Source organism: Maylandia zebra, linkage group LG7 (assembly GCF_041146795.1).
Source record: "Maylandia zebra isolate NMK-2024a linkage group LG7, Mzebra_GT3a, whole genome shotgun sequence".
In the NCBI taxonomy this organism is placed as follows: Eukaryota; Metazoa; Chordata; class Actinopteri; order Cichliformes; family Cichlidae; genus Maylandia; species Maylandia zebra.
Genome location: NC_135173.1, coordinates 54,388,843 through 54,408,156, shown reverse-complemented (window position 1 = coordinate 54,408,156; position 19,314 = coordinate 54,388,843). Strand labels below are relative to the sequence as shown.

At 39.8% G+C, this 19,314-nt stretch overlaps 1 protein-coding gene across 1 annotated transcript; it reads right to left on the bottom strand.

Annotated features, from left to right (window-relative positions):
- Positions 1 to 10,958: 10,958 nt before the first annotated feature.
- On the bottom strand, positions 10,959 to 12,937 carry foxd1 (forkhead box D1). The gene has a single exon (XM_004549872.3). It carries the CDS (start codon positions 12,662 to 12,664, stop codon positions 11,618 to 11,620), a length of 1,047 nt encoding a protein of 348 aa, XP_004549929.3. The 5' UTR covers positions 12,665 to 12,937; the 3' UTR covers positions 10,959 to 11,617.
- Positions 12,938 to 19,314: the final 6,377 nt, after the last annotated feature.

Genomic DNA, 19,314 nt, shown 5'->3' with positions numbered 1-19,314 from the left:
ACTGAAACTTCAGGCTTATTTTGTTTGCGTTCCCATACTTCCTGTTTTAGCCTGGGCAGAACTGCCGCTCAGGTTTTTGTGCTGCTTGACTGATACCGTGCACTCTCAAATCTGTATGGACACGGGAGTGTAAAGAATTATATTAGCTCCAGAGGTGCTGACAGGATTTCTCTTTTTAGGCTAGCTGTTTCCCCCGCTTCTCATAGAGTTTCTGTCTCATGTGAATTAAGTTAAATTCAGTTAAAGCTTCAAACAGCCAGACACTATATAATAATTTGAGATGTTCTAAAAGTCTATATAACACTGTTTTATAGGCCACTGAATGCAACATCACAACTTGGGTAATCACTAAAAAGCCCAAAGGTTTTATTAGAATTTTTAGTATGGTGCCATGAAAAACTATTTGCCCTCTTCCTGATGCTGATTTTGCATATTCAAATCATTATAACATTATTCAAAGATAACCTGTTTGGATGGAAAATGTGTTTAGAAAGGCATTTCTCTAGGCTTTGAGAGCCCGGTGGACAGCAAAATGTCTTTTTTGCAGACATTATCTGCAAATAGAGGGAACAGTGGTGAAACTTCACAGGAGTGGCTGACCTACCAAAACTCCTCCCAGAGCACATTAGTGATTCATTCAGGAGGTCACAAAAGAACCCAAAACAACATCTAAAGAGCTTCAGGCTTCTCTTGTCTCAGTTATGGTCAGTGTTCATGATTCAACGATAGGAAAGAGACTGGGCAAAAATGGCATCCATCAGGAGAGTTCAAGGAAATAAAACTCTGCTGACCAAAAAGAACACAAAGGCTCGTCTCACATTTGCCAAAAAACATCTTGATGATCCCCAAGACTTTAAGGAAAGTATTCTATGGACTGATGAGACAAAAGTTGAACTTTTGGGAAGGTTTGTGTCCTGTTATATCTGACATAAAACTATAAAAAGAACATCATACCAACAGTTAAACACAGTGGTGATAGTGGTGTTTCAGGACCTGGACGATTTGCAGTAATTGATGGAACCATGAATTGTGCTCTCTAAAAAAAATCCTGAAAGAGAATGTCTGGTATAGGTTTGTGCCTTCAAGCTCAAAGCCGCTTGGCTTATGCAGCAGGATAATGATCCAGACACACCAACAAATCCACCTCTGAATGGATTCAAAAAACAAAATTAAGGTTTTGGAGTGACCTGCTCAAGTCCAAACTTCAATTAGGTTAAGATGCTTTGTCATAACCTTAAACAGGCCATTCAAAACCATTTGAAACCCTCCAATGCAACTGAATTGAGTTCTGCAAAGAACAGTGGAACAAAATTCCTCCCCAGTGATGTGAAAGCCTCATTACCAGTTATCGCAAATGTTCAATTGCAGTTCTTGCTGCCAAGGGTGACACAACCAGTTATTAAGTTTAGCAAGCAATTACTTTTTCACATTTGCCCAGATCGGTTGGGAAAACTTCTTTCCATTAATAAATAAAATTGCCTTTTAAATACAGCATTTGGTATTTACTCTGGTAATCTTTGCCTAATGTTGAAATTTGCTTGACGGTCTTAAACATTTAAGTGTGACAAATATAAAAAAGACTAAAAAAATCAAGAAGAGGGCAAATACTTTTTTCGTGGCACTGTAGGTCATAGATGCACAAAGTTTGCTGCAGCTGCTTAACACGTGACGATGAGCATGATGTCACATTTTGACAACAAGTAGACTGCCCAAAATTTCACTAACTTAACAGAGAAATGGCCTTTTCTATATTTTAAAGAACCAGTTCCAGCTCTATCTTTACCTCATGGCTGATTGTTAATACAACTTTCTGATTTCTGCATAAGAAAGCCATTTATGCATTTTAATAGCCTGAAATGTAAACTCCAGTCTAAAACTACCCAGTTTAAGGGTGGCCAAAGACGGTGTGAGAGAACTGATGAAGTATGTTGAGGAGAAGGAGCCCCACGGCTGAATAATGACCAGCGTTTAGATGCAAAGATTTATATATGCTTGTTATGTGACGTCCTACTGCCATCCAACCAGCGCTGTATTTCACCCCCTCTCATCAGTACACAGTAACTCTATCCCTTCTGGTGACGGGCAGAGAAATGGAAGCATGCTGATCTGTGTAACATATGTGCTCGTGCTGGGTGGAGACCCCGTCCTGGACCCCCTACTGCCTTGTTCCACCTGAGTGCAGAGTGACGAGAGAGGATGGAGAGATCAAAAAGAGGAGACCGGAGCAGCCAATGAATCAATTAGGCTACTGTGAAAACGGCAAGAGAGGCCACAGCTGTTAGAGCTGCTGCTACTGCTGAATCTCGCCTCCATGCCGTATGCGTCAGTGTCATTCTGGGCTCTTTGATACCTTTAAAACTAGAATAAAGCTGCACTTTTTATTACTTAATGCATCATGGGTTCCTTCAGATGACCTTCAGGACATGAAATAAGATGCTTTTATTCTTTTTAAAGCCATTTTTCTGTCTCACTTCTAATCACATTTCCAAACTATTTTTATCTGTCACCTGGTTTCTTTGCTTTTACAGCAAGAGCTCACCATGTAATCCAGTTTTGTTTAAAGTTTCCACATATATTATTGTTAGATGTTTGAGTTGGCTACACGAGCTGCAGAGCTGTACATGAATCAGTAAAAAATAAACAGTCACTGAAGACCATCCAGGGCATCGTTTGAGGAACTGCCTCAAGCCAAAGAAACAAATACAGACGTCAGATGTTGTTTTCTTAGGCTTCACATACAATAGACCATAATTAGTGAAACGTTGCATATGTTCAGCAAAGCCCACCCGAAATATTATTAGAGGAAGATGAGGACATGTCACAGTGTTTATATTATGCATAGATATAGATCATAAGTGTCAAACTCTGGCCCGCGGGCCAAATTTGGCCCGCAGCCTACTTAGATTTGGCCCGCGAAGCCATACCAAATTACTATCAGAGCTGGCCTACTGGTATTATACAGCTAATATATATATTGTTTAGTATTAAGCTTTGCTTGTTCCATATTCAGTTTTTCAGCAAAACGTGTTTGAGTCCATAAGAAAAGATTCATTCTCATATCTGGAGGAATAAATATATTTCAATAAATATTAACGTTAGCCCGCGACTTTGTTCCAGTTTTGAATTTTGGCCCACTGTGTATTTGAGTTTGACACCCCTGATATAGATTGTAGTAATTCTTTTTTTTAATAGAAAAGAAATGAGGCATATGCAGAGAGCTGCATATAATACGAGTATGTAAGAATACCTGACAAAATACACAAAAATCTTTCACTGAACTTATACATTCCATGTGTTAATTAAAAGTGTATTTTTTCATATGTAGTTTTCATATATTTGACAAGCAATAATATCACAAGTGAAGTCCACAGTTCAGATGAGAAATATTCTAGAAATATTCATATATGCACCTGCATGTGTCTCTTTGTGAGACAGATGGCTTGTCCGGTGTTCACCCCGCCTCCTACTCCATAATATCAGCGTCGGGCTCCGAGTGTATGTGGTCCAGGTTGGACAAGCTGTTAAAACAATGCATGGATGGATATCCATTCTTCCATTTCCCTCAAAATACATTTTGAGTTCAAATATTAATTTGTAAACTCTTTCAGGGTGTTAAATCAACCAAATTCCAAAACACGATAAGAGCATGACCTCTGTGTCTTCAGTGCTCTGAATGCCACTAGAATACACTACTCAGCCACATTTAAAACACTGACACCTTCTTGAAGTGCTTATGATTAATTCTAATGGAAGGTCTTTTGGTAATACTGTGCACATGGATGTTACTATATAACAAACTGAATGTTGTTGGAAATCACCACATAACTCCCAGACCAGGCAAAATGTTAGCAATGATTTCTCCAGCAGGACAATGTGTCCAACTACACTCACAAACAGTTCAAGGAGCACAAGGACGCACACAAGCCCTTTAAAAGCCCTCCAAACTCCTTGGATTCAAATCCAATTATCTATCCATGGGATGTACCCGAACAAGCTAGTTACAGGGAGGGACCTACAGAACCCAGAGGATCGGCTCCAAACATCACGATGCCAAACAATACCTCAGTGACCCAATTTCCATGTCCCAAAAGGTCAGAACCGGTGACCAACACAACATGAGGTGGTTTTAATATTGTGTATGATTACTGTATATCCTCTGTGTCATTGTTTATAACCTGTTGTGTGTACAGCTTAGAAATACAAATTCATACAAATGAAAGTAATTAGTAGCTGGTAATTAGTGCCTTTGACCAGTGGCCATGCCATCAGCATGTTACTGACAGAGTAACTTAAGTGATTCCTGGTAAAAGAGATATTTTGCTGTTTGGAGAAGACCGCTTGTATAATGATCGCACTGAATTACCATTATTTGATGGTGGTAATTAGTCTTGGTTTTCGCATTTAGGAGTGCGTGTGCACAGAGGGTATGTGGGAGTGTAAAAGCCACTTTTCCAGCTTAGCCATGTACGAGAGGGCAAAATGGAATCATAAGTGAGGCACTCTAAGCATTGGAGATAAAACATGTGGACCCCTCCCTCCCCCAGAGTAACTGTAGATTCAAATGGGATACAGAAAGCAAGTTGAGATTATGATAATTCAGTAAACACACAAGATGGACCTCTCTCACTGCTTTGTGAACTGTTGCACTTTGTGTGAATTGAGTAGCAGTGCAGATTTTTTATTTAATTTTTTTGCCCTGATCGAGTGTATTTAGCTTACATTAGCGGCAAAACTACATTAGGATTCAGATGGTAAATTTAGCCTGCACTAACACAAGAAGTAGATGTCGGTAGTCTAGATGTCAGTAAGTCTGCTGAGCTCTGAATATGTATTCAGTTACCAGCCAGTGGAGCCACCAGAAATGGTTGAATTGACCACCCTGAAGCACAGGGGTTGCTGGACACCCCCGACGGTGAAGCTATACTTTGATAGAGGCTCCTGAAAATGTTGTGACGGAGCACAGGAAGTTCCTGCTGCCTTGGGAGGAAATATCAAATAAAACAGAAATTTTTTTTCTACTTTGGTGTGATCTTGCCGTTCAAAAAAATTCATGGGAGTTTTAACACTGGCGCAAAGATCAGAACCGAATACGGCATTTATGCACTTTCATTCCCCTGTTTTAGAGAATCAAACCTGTGGAAGAAAAAGAAGGCAAAGGAAAAAGATTTGGTTAAAACTTTTCTTGAATTTCATAAAGATTTCGGAAAAGTTCTCTAAGATGATTATATTTCATTGATAGGAGACACCTGAAAGCTGTTTGCGCACCCATGCATAAGCTGTGTTGATGCTCAATCTTTTGCTCTTACCGAGTTGTGATTTTGAAGACCTTTAACAAATAAAGAATATGCCTTTTTTAAGGGAACTTCCGACCATAAAACCATGAAGTGTGTGATCGGGGAATCAGAGCTCAGACTCTTAATATGTTGCAGGGAATGATAGTTTAATGTGGCATACATTTCAGCAAGGACCGTATCCATGAGTTGCAGGGCTTGTGTGTTTGTACCCTAACATCTCTGGATCTAATTGTGGGGTTGATCCATTGCTGTGTGAGAATAGCACGTCTGTCAAATGCTTAGGCAGATTTGGGCAGACCTCCAAAAGCTTGAGAAGATACGGCGACACAGAGAGGGGTGCGGTGACTTGAATCAACCACTTAAATATTCAGCTCCAGCGTCTCCCTGTTCCTCTTAGAGATCTAAGGCATCTGCCTTATAGACACTTTGTGGTTGAGTCAATGAAGCTAGAGCTAGAAAGGAGGATGGAAGGAAAAGATATGTAGAAACTGAGGAAAATGATCTGGGGAGGAGATTTAGACAAGAAGCTAAGTAGCAAATGGTCCTACATGTGTGGCTTCCAGTTTTAATGTGTCTTTTCTTTTCTTTCTTTCTTTTGAGTGACAAGGCCATCATAGCTGCAAAATCAATGACATGATGCAGAAAACGAGGACTGAAAGTTCAAACTCAAAGTTTGAATTACACCCCACCTGCTAAATTTACCCCTTCCACCAATTTACACACATGCATATACAAAAGTGCAGGATGTACATGAACAAAAAATGTTGGGATATTTTGCTGTGTGCAGCGGCAGACTGTGTTTAGAGGCAGGTTCTGCTCAGAGGAAATGTTTGGGGTCTGCCTTGTGTCAGCTGCAGCCATTGGTGTGGATTACCTGTGGGCGTCATGATGATGAACGGGCTTCTGGAGCTCGGTGAAGTGTTTATGACCAAAAGGCGTTGTTGCATGTAACTAATCAGGCCTGACGCTGGTAGGCGAGCAATGCTTCTTTGGAAGTACCCTTTGAAAGGCAATGCAACGATGCTTAATGATGTGTAGGATGCAAACCGTCAGCGGATGTTGCAGTGACATCACACAGCTGCTGGACTCAGAGGTATTTGGAATGACCAAGATTGGAGACTTGGCGGAGATGCTGGGGGTAGCCAATTTTTGTTCTATTTATTGTTGTAACCTAAGTAGGAGAAGTCTAGGTAACCTCTGTACTTTATTTCAAGTGGACAGAATAATAAATCCTGCTGCAACAAATGGTTTGTTTCAAGCCGCCTGTTATTTTATCATCACATTCTGCACAAGCGTGATGGATAAGCTACGGATCCTAGTTGTTTGCACGAGTGGATAACATGCCAAAGCAAACACGTGCAGTACTTAAAAAAGAAAAAAGAAAAGAAAGTGAAAAATGCGGTGAGAGGCAGGCAACATAATTCTGCAGCAGATCCCGGATCGGTGGGTTCACACTGAGGTGAGACAGGCAAGATGTAGAACAAATAAAAACACCCCTGAAAAGTCTTCAGCTAAATAAATTATGTGCAAGGACTTGTAAGCTTGCACTTCATGAAGTGGTGAAAGCTCAGAGTTCCTCCCTGGCCTGTCTGGAGCGACGTGGCCTGGAGCCAGAGTCTTTAATTCCTCTGTCAAACAGCACCTCATGCATCTCTATAGCTGTTACTGTAACTGAAAGTCTCATCGTGTGTGCTCATCACTGGATTTTCACCACCAATTTGGATCTGTAGGATGGCATCAAAAGAGCTTAAAAAATTATAAAAAGCTTTGTTCTGCTGAAAGAAAGAAAGAAAGAAAGAAAGAAAGAAAGAAAGAAAGAAAGAAAGAAAGAAAGAAAGAAAGAAAGAAAGAAAGAAAGAAAGAAAGAAAGAAAGAAAGAAACGATGTCATTACAAAAGGGGAAAAGCAGAATTTCTCCCAAAGCCACTCTTGTGTAGCAGGTCCTTGCAATTCTGAGCAGCCTCTAATTAGGGTAGTATTCAGGGGTGGCATTAGTTCCCAAACTTTTTAATGGGGTGGAAAGCGGAGCTCCTTTTAGAGAGAGTGGATAAGTGTAGCCACTGTGCCATACACTGAATAGCAGATGGAGAGATTCTGCACCTCCTGGGAGGTATTCACTTTTTTTTACATTGCTCCTTAAACTCCCCACTTTTCCAAGCAATCTTATTTTTAATTTTTTTTTTGTATTTTACTTAGTTTTTTTTTTTTATACACATCTGTCTTCACATCTGCAGATACCACAAGCTTCAGGCAAGTTGTTCTTAGAATTTCGAAAACATAATTTAACGATCAAGAGTCGAAATTGAGTTTCACACTTTCACATTTACTGTGATTTTGATCACAAAGTGTGTCCTTTTTCCACATTTTCTAATAAATGGGTTGTTCATTTTCCTTCATTTATATCAGATGCTAAATAAAAATCTAATGAAATCTTGTAAATACTTAATTTAATATCTGAAAAACTTAAAAAAAATGTTTTATGTGCTTTTAATTCAGAATCTTTAATGATTCTTTTAATCAGCATATTTTCCTTATTTCTTTCTTTATTTTTTGGCATTTAACATAAATAGAAACTGGTAGAAGACAGTCTTTCTAATATATTGTCTTATAGAGGTTAACAACGTCTTTTTTAAACTTTTTTTTTTAAAAACATAATTACAAAATAGTGATAGAGGTGATTTTTACTATATGGAAACACACACATACACGCGTTAACAACGTTCTTTCCCTCATTGACAACAAAAGACTTCTGGCAAGGCTTCACGCAGATGGGATATAAATAATTTCACATTTTACAAATTAAAACATGAAAAACATGACTCATATATATATATATATATATATATATATATATATATATATATATATATATATATATATATATGTATGTATGTATGTATACAGTTTGAACTTATTTTTTGATTTTTTGATATAAACTTTGTTATTATTTTTAATCAAAGGACAAAATGCTTCTTACATTCCGTTTAGATAATTAATAATAATTAATAAAGGCCTCTTGAATATTATCAAACGCTTATATTTTTCTCTTTCCAACTGTTCTGTCGTGTCTGTTTTATTTTGTACGGTTGCAAAACACATTTTATCCCAATACAACTGACTATGAATCTTATTTTACATCAGGTTTTCACCTCAAATCCGATATGACCTTTCAGAGTAGCTGTGCTGCACTCCCTTGTGTGTGTGTGTGTGTGTGTGTGTGTGTGTGTGTGTGTGTGTGTGTGTGTGTGTGTGTGTGTGTGTGTGTGTGTGCTTAGTCTGCTGTCTGAAATGTCGAGGTTGAGAGTGAGCGAAACAACTTATTGGTCATCTTAAACAGAAGTCGTTAAGTGTCCTTACTTCCTTTGAATTATAGATTATTATCACTGCGCTGAATGGCTTTTACGCATGTTCCCAAAGTTTTAGTGTCTTTTATGGGCTGAGTGTTTTTGCTTTATCCCCTCTCCTCATGACCTGTGACCCCCAAGTATCGGCTGCTAAACTGAGCTTCAGTCATGCTCACGGAGGCTGATGACCACATGATCCGTGACATTTCGTGAAAAGACCCTTCTTTAACACAACTGCAGGACTGTGTGCTGCTGTTGCAGATCATCGCAAAACATTCATTGAGATCATTTCTGAGTTCGGCTACTTGATCCACAAAATAAGCTTTAGAAAACGTTTCTCTCTCTCTCTCTTAAGCGATTCAACTATTCTTTTTCTCCCGAAGAGTACCACTGTCAATTACTTTTCTTTTTTCTTTTTCTTTTATTTTACATAGACAGCAAACTTTCTGATCAGTCTCTTACGCTTTCTTTTATATATTATTTGGCATTTTTATTATTATGGCGGCACTGGAGCCAAAGTAGTGAGTTAGCAACAGAAGTTTCTAGTGTTTTAAAAAAAAAAAATCATTATTCTGCTTAACATCGTAAAATTTAATTTTCAATTTAACGCGTAGATATTAATTTTTCATGAACTACCTTAACCAGGAAAATCAGTGCACACTTTACTATTAGATAAATAGATAAATTACCATCTGGCGTCTTTATGTAGCAGCTTCTCTTGAGAATCACTGTATTTTTGACATAACTGGCAAAATTATACTCATGTATATATTACCATATATATGTGTGTATATCTGTAATATTATCGTAATTAAAACAGTGTCATTTTTCAAGTATAGTGCCCTGAATACAAGGATAAATTCTTCCTATGAATGCAATTTCTAAATTATAACGGAGCCCTGTTGCATAGTTTGGATTCACTCTTAGTCTCTAAAAGAAGAACTCTTAACGTTAATCGGCAGAGCAAATGTGCAGAGAAACTATGTTAAAAAAGAACAGCAGCTTAACTGTAGTGAGTTTAGTATTATTCAAATAAAATCCTGTAGAATAGGGATGTCTAATGTCAAACACGGCGTGCAGACCCATGAGAAGGAAACTCAAACACACATTTGGTGTAAAAATCTGCTTTGAATACCCGGATATTATATATATATATTACAGGCCGTATAGACAGATGCTATTTAAACCCTGTAGGCCTTAATTACAAGCCACTGCTCAGCAGACACAATCTCGAGTACATGCGTTATTATAATGTTTTACATCATGCTCATCTCTTCATTTTCGCTGTTTAACCTCCTGTATTTGTAAACAAGCCCACACAGTACAATTGACCTCCTTCCCTGCTATAGTCACTCTCACTCTCCAGAGTGTAAGCGCGTGCGTGTACCTTTTTCTCTCATTGCGTGTTACATCATCACGCAATAGCTGTTCTCTCGTGGCCTAGTGAACTGGCTCTAAGCGCTGCACCAATTTAGCCATTCTACTACACACACGCACACACACGTTGCTTTGAATAAAGGGAGGCAAACGCACTTACAGTCACGGAAGCAGCAGGGCTGTACAGTACAGGCAACATTATGAAAGCTTATAAAAATTTTAAAAAGCACAGCTCCGACAGACACAGCATCACGACAGCGCAGGTGCTTGGGAAGGCTTTTTCTTCTTTTCTTTCAAGTGTCAAATTAAATTACCTGTGTATTTAAAAACAACACAGTCTGCTTGGATCCATGTGTTAGTGGGTTCTTGCGTGTGGGGCAAATAAAGTTGCATTAAGACTGTCAAACACTGAAAACGGTGAGTGGATTAAAGGTGATTCTAACCTCCGAAACATCGTGAGCGCTGTTGACTTCAGGAGCAACATTTCATTTTTCTCTCGGGTCTAATACGAGCAGATAATGAAATTCTGGATGAGTAGTGTTTGCTCAAGAGCCCAGGCCGCCTGTCGACACCAGCACCGGGATAATCGCTGAGCTGAAGCAGGCAGAAATACAGCCCCTGTCTCACCCCTACGACACACTCCTGTCCGCTCACTGTAATTACGAGGATGAGTGTGAAAGAGGTCAGATGGACCGGCAGGCCCTGTGTGCGCATGTTCCAAAGGGCACAGCAATGACTTTAGAGTGCAGTCAGATTTAATGCATTTGTAAATATTATCTGACTGGCACGCACATGTGTGTGTGTGTTATAAAGAGTTGTGTGTGTTTCTTAAAGCCATTCAGTGGTTACTATATTTGGATCATACAGTTATAGTTAACACATCCGCAGTGTAAAGACACAACATCAGCAACACGTCTGTTTCAACAGTAACCGCCAAGAAAGCTCAACATCAATTCATAAATTTATTTCCAAACAAATTGCTTTTTTTCTTCTTTTTTTGCAAAACGAAATTTATTCTTGTTGGAAAAAAACAAAACAATAAACTGTGTAAAAATATCACACTTGAATTACACAATACTTGCCAAAAATGTACAAGGTTTAATTACTGAAATAAACACTGCATATTATTATAAATGTATGACTTTGCTCTGCGTTTCTCTTTAATACAAACATCAAATCAAAACCTTCAAAAAAGGTCGCTTTGATTGGCTGATAGAAAACATTGATGTGTTTGACACAAATACATTATAAGCCTGTTTCAGACACGTGATCGTTTGTAACCTGTCCGTTATCCTGAGACGCCTTTATACAGTGACTGAAAACGAATCACTTCATGGTAGGGAAAAAAAAAAGGCTGGAAAGTTAAATTCGTGGTCGAAAGTCTGATTCACACCGAAATAAACAAACAAAAATAATGAACATAAATATATCTTCATGAACAGCATGAATATATAGGCACAAATAGTGTTCTGCATGTCCATCATTCAGCTGCGTGCTAGCAAAACAAACATACAAAAATAATCCTACCTTCAAAGAGGGGCGTTTTTGTTTAGGTTGCTGTCTCTTTTTTTAAGTGTCTTGAAAAGTTTGGAGTTAAGACATTTAACAGGCGCTAGTGCCGCTGACAACTCTGCTCGGAAAGTTTTCAACCGGATGTAAAACAGCTCCAGGATGTATGGTCTGCGACTGGCTGGTCACTGCAGGCCCCAGAGAGGACGGTAAGACTGGGACAACGACAGGAGAAGTCCTGGAGGGGCTAAGAGACCCTCCGATGATGCTCTCTATGGAGAAGGGGGACCGCTGCACCGGGGAGCTCGATTTCTGGACCGGTGATGTTGCCTGCACGCCGGCTGAGCCCAGACTGGAGCTGAGCTGGGGATAAAATCTACTTCTGGTTAAGTCCGTGGTAGTGCTGGTGGGCATCAGGGACGGTGCAGGGATAATGGTCCCCGAGTGTGAGTGTGAATGCCTCGGGTGCTGCTGCTGCTGGAAAGCAAAAAGCGCAGAGTGTGCGTGGTAGGACTGGAGCTGGATGCCGTATCCCCCGCAGCCGTACGGTCCGTAGCCATAGGCAGCGGCCGCGGGCAGAAAAGTGTTGTGCTCGCGCAGCAGGTCTTGAGTCTGCTGCCGCTTGAAGCGTTTCCTCCGCCTCAGAAAGCTTCCGTTGTCAAACATATCAGCCGACTCCGGGTCCAAAGTCCAGTAGTTGCCTTTCCCTGGGTTCCCGGGCTCCCTCGGTATCTTAACGAAGCAGTCATTGAGGGATAGGTTGTGCCTGATGGAGTTCTGCCAGGCCGGGAACTTCTCCCTGTAGTACGGGAAGCGGTTGCTGATGAAGTCGCAGATCTCGCTGAGAGTGAGCCTCTTTTTGGGACTCTGAAGAATGGCCATGGTGATTAAGGCGATGTAGGAGTAAGGTGGCTTCACCAGGGTGTTCTTGCCCGCCGGCTTGTAGGTATCCCTTGAAGAGGTGGAGCTGTCCAGGCACGGAGGTGGAGAGCCGGCCAGGAGGATACCGTCGTGCATCTGCGCTACTTCATCCACGTAGGAGCGCGTCTGGCTGTCTCCATCCTCGCCTTCTCCGACCACGTCTATGTCGGTCTCTTCCGAAAGGATGGAGGCATCCGACATCTCTGAGCTCAGAGTCATGGCTCACGCACGGCCGTGCCCCTCCGACGCCAGATGAGGAAGACCGTGAGATGCACAAGCTGTCCCTTTCCTCCCTCTTCAGCAACTCGTATGAGGAGGGGGAGATGAGAGGAGCACGCTTCGCCACCGGTGAGAATTGTCCCTCCGTTTTGTCGCTATTTCCATATGTTTACAGGCTGTTTCCTTTTTCCCAAAAAAAAAATCAACAACTATGAGGAGCGACCCCCGTCGATGGCAGGCTGAGAAACTGTGCTGTGAAACCTGCAAAAGGGCCAAACCTGAATCAAACAAGGGGCGGACCTTCTCGCGGTATTTATACTACTGCTCTGATCACATGGCGAGGAAACGTCAGCACGGCGAATGAAAAGAGAGGAACAAATTCAATCACAAAAAAGGGACTGAAAATGAGCTATGAGTGTTTTTATGGAAAAAAAAAGTTTGGTGTGGCCTGCATCCTTTTTAGTGGCCATTCACGGTGGCCTACACTCCACACATAACTAATCTAAAGCTTTTATTCCACGCAATGTTTTCAACATTTTTTTAAAAAATCTTTAGAAAAGTCTAATCGGTGGTGTGGTCGAGAGGATATTTTGACAAGCATTTTTTTTTCTTTGTTGAACTTTGTTAAGTTACCGAATAACATAAATTATTGGAGGCAACATCTGGATTTTTAATTTCCAAACAAACTACGCAGCGATGTATATATAAAATCATAAAGGCGTGAAATACACGCCCCCCACCCACGATATTTACATTTCTTATCAGACAGCCTTTGTCAGAGTCTGCTGCACCATACTCAGGCAGCTCGGTTTGCGTGATCCGGTAGTTATCTAGATTATCCGCGAGCCATTTGCAATGGAAAAGAGTCAGCTGTTAACTCGAATCAGTCACGGGTCACGCATGCAAGGCACAGAAAGAAGGCCGTGCCGTGCGTCTGGAGCACGTTGCACTGTGTGTGTACGTGTATCTGTGCCTGTGTTTGGACATTATTTGGAATTTTCAACATTTTCACTGAATTGCGGCAATTAGGTGTTTTTTTTTTATCAAAATTTATTTTAATGTATTTATTTTTTATACTCTTTATTAGATCAAAATTATCAATCGGCCTGCGTTTTAGGAAGCAGTATAAACACGTGATAAAAATGGTGTCAATAAAGTTAAAATTTTCAGAAGCTGCAGAATTTGTGTAAGCCAATTAAAACCCACAGTAATATATATTATACTTCCAACCTAATTGTTCTCCTTGCAGATACAGTTTGACTCTACCAGCATATAGTTTAGTTTATATTATTTGTTTCTTACTTCGGGGGAGCTGCAGTAAACCAAGTCAAGATGAATATGTCTGGCTTATTAAAATATGAATATCGAAGGACTGTGTTTTACCCGACTTTACCGCCATATGTGACAGTTTACAAGTTGTCACCCTGCCACACTTACCCATTTTTATAGGAAACAACAGCAGACGTGACAAATAACTAAAAACAAAGCACGCACATTTAACAAAACAGCCTTTTAAATTATTTAGTTAATTTAATTTGATTTTTAAATATTTTTCTAAATTAAAAAAAGGAAGTCATCACTCAGGTTTTAATAAAGGCAGCTGACTTTTAAATGCAATTTCCACTTGGGGTATAAACGTGTGCTTCATTAAGTCTGACAGATGCTTAGGTCCTGTGTAGGACCTCTCGAACCTTTTAGACGTTCCCATTTGTCTAACGCCATCTAGTGGTGAACTTGTTTCACAATTAACAAAACACTACCCGTCTACCTCCTCCAAGGATTCAAGCTCCTTTAACTGTGCAGACAGACAGAAATATGGCGTGTGGCATTTTTTAAATATGGGAAACAACATTTTTGAACAGTTTAGCATCCTCGCATAAAGCTTTAGGTTCCAACCAGCCCGTTTAGATTATTCATTATTTATAATGATTTACTGTCATGGATGGATCAAACTGTATTTCTGATATCTCTGCTTACGCCAGTGATCGTGGTCCTGCTTACCACTTTTGCCACTTTCCTCTTTGAAATGATGTGTACTGTTATTGTACCAACAGATAAAGTTCGCTATGATTAAATGAACTTTTTAAAATTAGAGATTTCAAATAAATTCATCTGTGCTATTTATCGGTGCAAAATAGGCCTATGAGAGGAATTACTGCAACAGCTAAGACTGATGCTTCTAAAACGATTATAGGTTTTAAATGTATGCCCAGTTTACCTACATTAATAACCAATTATCGGTCTGTAACGATCATATTTCTGTTCTCATCAAGAATGATAAGGTAACACTCGAAACATCCAATCTTTCGTATAAGAGAATTCAAAACAAACAAGCAAACACAATCAGTTTCAATGAACTGAAGAGGAATTTGTGTTCATTAAATAATTACATTTTACTCTTTGCATTTTAGTCTTTCATAGCTTATCCCCCAGTTTTGAAACCATATGCGCAGAAGATGATGACTCACGAGTCACCGACATTTGGAAATCCTGAAACTTGACATCAGATGTGACGTTTTATTAGCAAAGTTCCTGGACTCCTTTGACGCTACGAGTTGTTAATTTGTGTGATGAGTTTATGAGTCCTCTTTTTTCTGTAATGTACTCGGAATGTAAGTGACCCAACAGAGTCAAGACGGAAGAGTGGATTCATTAATGGTCGTATCCAACCATCCACTATCATTAAAAAAAAAAAATAATAATAATAATAATAATAATAAATAAATAATTTATTATTATTATTATTATTATTATTATTAGTAGTAGTAGTAGTAGTAGTAGTAGTAGTAGTAGTAGTAGTAGTAGTAGTATTATAAAATGCATGGGTGGTAAAGCACCTCTAAAGTGTCTTTAAGTTCAACCAAGAAAGCACTTTCAGTAGCTGTTTCAAGGCAACCCTGCCTGCCTCGATCTTGCTCTGATTAAAACTCCTAATGTCACCAAAACGCTCCGTCTGAGTGGAGCATGTGATTAATGTGTATCACATGCAGAAAAGGGCAATGATGTGTTGCCCGGAATGTATGTCTAAGAGCCGTCATAGACAAATAATTAATAAGCTAAAAAAATAAAAATAAAAACACTCAATAAATTGAATTCAAGAGAGAGTTTTTGCCCTGAGAGGACACCTGATAGAATACTTAGTCGAGTCCATTTGCCATATTTTAAGATTAACTGCGGACATTTTATGCTGATGTTTTTGGTTTTGCGCACACTTTCCGTGCAGTCCTGACACAAAATCGTTCGACTTTCCCTCCTGATCAGTCATCAAACCAAATGTGTCGACTTAGTGAAAATTAGTCGACTAAGTGCCTTCATTTGTAAGACTTAGTGGGAAAATATCGATCTCAACGTCTGAGGCTTTGGAAGCGTTACAGTGCGTATGTCTTGATGCATGCCCAATCATCCGGGTAAGGAAATCTCAAAAAGTTGATTCTGTTCATCTGGACGTAGTTCTCAGTGGGAGAAACCTTCAATCACTCATCCAAGTGATTTCTTCAGTCTCGGGAAGTTCGCATAATTTCCCAAGTTTGTGGGGTTTTTCTCTCGCTCTTTCTGTCCCTCTCGGGTCCTGGGACCACTTCAGCGCGACTCTTGTTACAAAATCACGCTTTTTACTTTATATGGTTACACGAGGACAAATGACCAGATGTAGACTCATCTGAAGAATACATGATAAACGTCAGTGGTATATGATCACTACACAGTGATCGGTGTAGTAGATATACAAATATACAAAACAAAACAAGGTGCGAAGTATTATAATAATAATAACGATAATTGGCTTAAAACAGGTGTATAATGTAATTTGTTCATTCTTTGTTTTCGCAGAATATGTTTAGATGAATATGGACACATTCCCCAGTGGCACACTATATGTAACTTTAACTGATTGGTTTGAGTGTTTGCTATTTGTAATAACAGAAAGCATAAATATATTCAAAGAGAAACCCCCAAATTAAGACCAAACAAAAAAGACATAAAACTGAGCTGAAACTAGAACAAAATACAAAGAACAATAACAAATATTAATGAATACCATAAGCATGAAACAATAACAGAAACAAATAAATATTTCCTTGCAATTGACTTGACTTGCTTTGACTTACTGTTCTCTTTTGAAAGCAAGAGTAACTAGCTTTGGCACACAATCTAAGCACCATTAATAGAATGCGATGCAGACATTTGTGAATATGAATGAATACCATGCATATGAAGCAATAACAGAAATGACAAGCAAGACAAGTAAAGGATGACAGACATCGAGAAGACTGAAAGAGACAACATCACATGAAAAACATATAAGAAAGTCGTTAGGAATGTGTTTTTGGAAGGGATTTTAATAAAGTCACCGATTCTGTGAGCCTTGTCTTATTGGGCAGAGCTAAGGCTTCATGTTGGCAAAAACAGGACTTAGATTTACGCTTCACAGTTGGACTGTGAAAGGGTTCATATGGGGGGTCAACATTTTGGCTATGAAGCTTGGAGACTCATTCAAATGTGCTTTAAGTGTTTTTGTTAAAATAAATTGAGTTAAGAAACATTTGTGCCATCCAACAGCTTACATCAGCGAGCCCTTTTCACTCACCTGCTGTCATCTGTACAGCAATGAAAAGAGATGTTGTGACTTTGTCTAATTTGCCCAGTGGAAACATATACATACAGTGGGGCAAAAAAGTATTTAGTCAGCCACCGATTGTGCAAGTTCCCCCACTTAAAATGATGACAGAGGTCAGTAATTTGCACCAGAGGTACACTTCAACTGTGAGAGACAGAATGTGAAAAAAAAATCCATGAATCCACATGGTAGGATTTGTAAAGAATTTATTCGTAAATCAGGGTGGAAAATAAGTATTTGGTCAATAACAAAAATACAACTCAATACTTTGTAACATAACCTTTGTTGGCAATAACAGAGGTCAAACGTTTACTATAGGTCTTTACCAGGTTTGCACACACAGTAGCTGGTATTTTGGCCCATTCCTCCATGCAGATCTTCTCGAGAGCAGTGATGTTTTGGGGCTGTCGCCGAGCAACACGGACTTTCAACTCCCGCCACAGATTTTCTATGGGGTTGAGGTCTGGAGACTGGCTAGGCCACTCCAGGACTTTCAAATGCTTCTTACGGAGCCACTCCTTTGTTGCCCGGGCGGTGTGTTTTGGATCATTGTCATGTTGGAAGACCCAGCCTCGTTTCATCTTCAAAGTTCTCACTGATGGAAGGAGGTTTTGGCTCAAAATCTCACGATACATGGCCCCATTCATTCTGTCCTTAACACGGATCAGTCGTCCTGTCCCCTTGGCAGAAAAACAGCCCCATAGCATGATGTTTCCACCCCCATGCTTCACAGTAGGTATGGTGTTCTTGGGATGCAACTCAGTATTCTTCTTCCTCCAAACACGACAAGTTGAGTTTATACCAAAAAGTTCTACTTTGGTTTCATCTGACCACATGACATTCTCCCAATCCTCTGCTGTATCATCCATGTGCTCTCTGGCACACTTCAGACGGGCCTGGACATGCACTGGCTTCAGCAGCGGAACACGTCTGGCACTGCGGGATTTGATTCCCTGCCGTTGTAGTGTGTTACTGATGGTGACCTTTGTTACTTTGGTCCCAGCTCTCTGCAGGTCATTCACCAGGTCCCCCCGTGTGGTTCTGGGATCTTTGCTCACCGTTCTCATGATCATTTTGACCCCACGGGATGAGATCTTGCGTGGAGCCCCAGATCGAGGGAGATTATCAGTGGTCTTGTATGTCTTCCATTTTCTGATGATTGCTCCCACAGTTGATTTTTTCACACCAAGCTGCTTGCCTATTGTAGATTCACTCTTCCCAGTCTGGTGCAGGTCTACAATACTTTTCCTGGTGTCCTTCGAAAGCTCTTTGGTCTTGGCCATGGCGGAGTTTGGAGTCTGGCTGTTTGAGGCTGTAGACAGGTGTCTTTTATACAGATGATGAGTTCAAACAGGTGCCATTCATACAGGTAACGAGTGGGGGACAGAAAAGCTTCTTACAGAAGACGTTACAGGTCTGTGAGAGCCAGAGATTTTCCATGTTTGAGGTGACCAAATACTTATTTTCCACCCTAATTTACGAATAAATTCTTTACAAATCCTACCATGTGAATTCATGGATTTTTTTTTCACATTCTGTCTCTCACAGTCGAAGTGTACCTCTGGTGCAAATTACTGACCTCTGTCATCATTTTAAGTGGGGGAACTTGCACAATCGGTGGCTGACTAAATACTTTTTTGCCCCACTGTAGAGGGGGACCTAGAAATTAACTTTGTGGGACACCACAGGTAAGCTGCTGCTGGTGAATAGTTGTCCTAAGGTGAGCCAGCAGTTTGTTTCTATAAACCAACTAACTCCAGTATCCTCAATGCCAACCTGGTATTCAGAATGACTTATCTACCATGTCAAAGGCTGCATTTATGCCTTAAAGAATCAAAATTACACCCTTTTCCCTATCATCTGCTAAAAGGACATCAGTGGTTAACCTGAGGACTAAATAGTTTGAATAGTTTCTGTGTTCTAAAGCCTGACTGATATATCACATATTCTATTATAATACATTAAAGTGAATATGAGCTGGATAGGATACACCACTTTTCCAAAATTTTTGCAACATTAAAAAACTAAACTTAAA

What these genes read in the sequence shown, in the direction of transcription:
- foxd1 (XM_004549872.3), bottom strand. Translation starts at nt 12,664, where the DNA reads ATGACTCTGAGCTCAGAGATGTCGGATGCCTCCATCCTTTCGGAAGAG.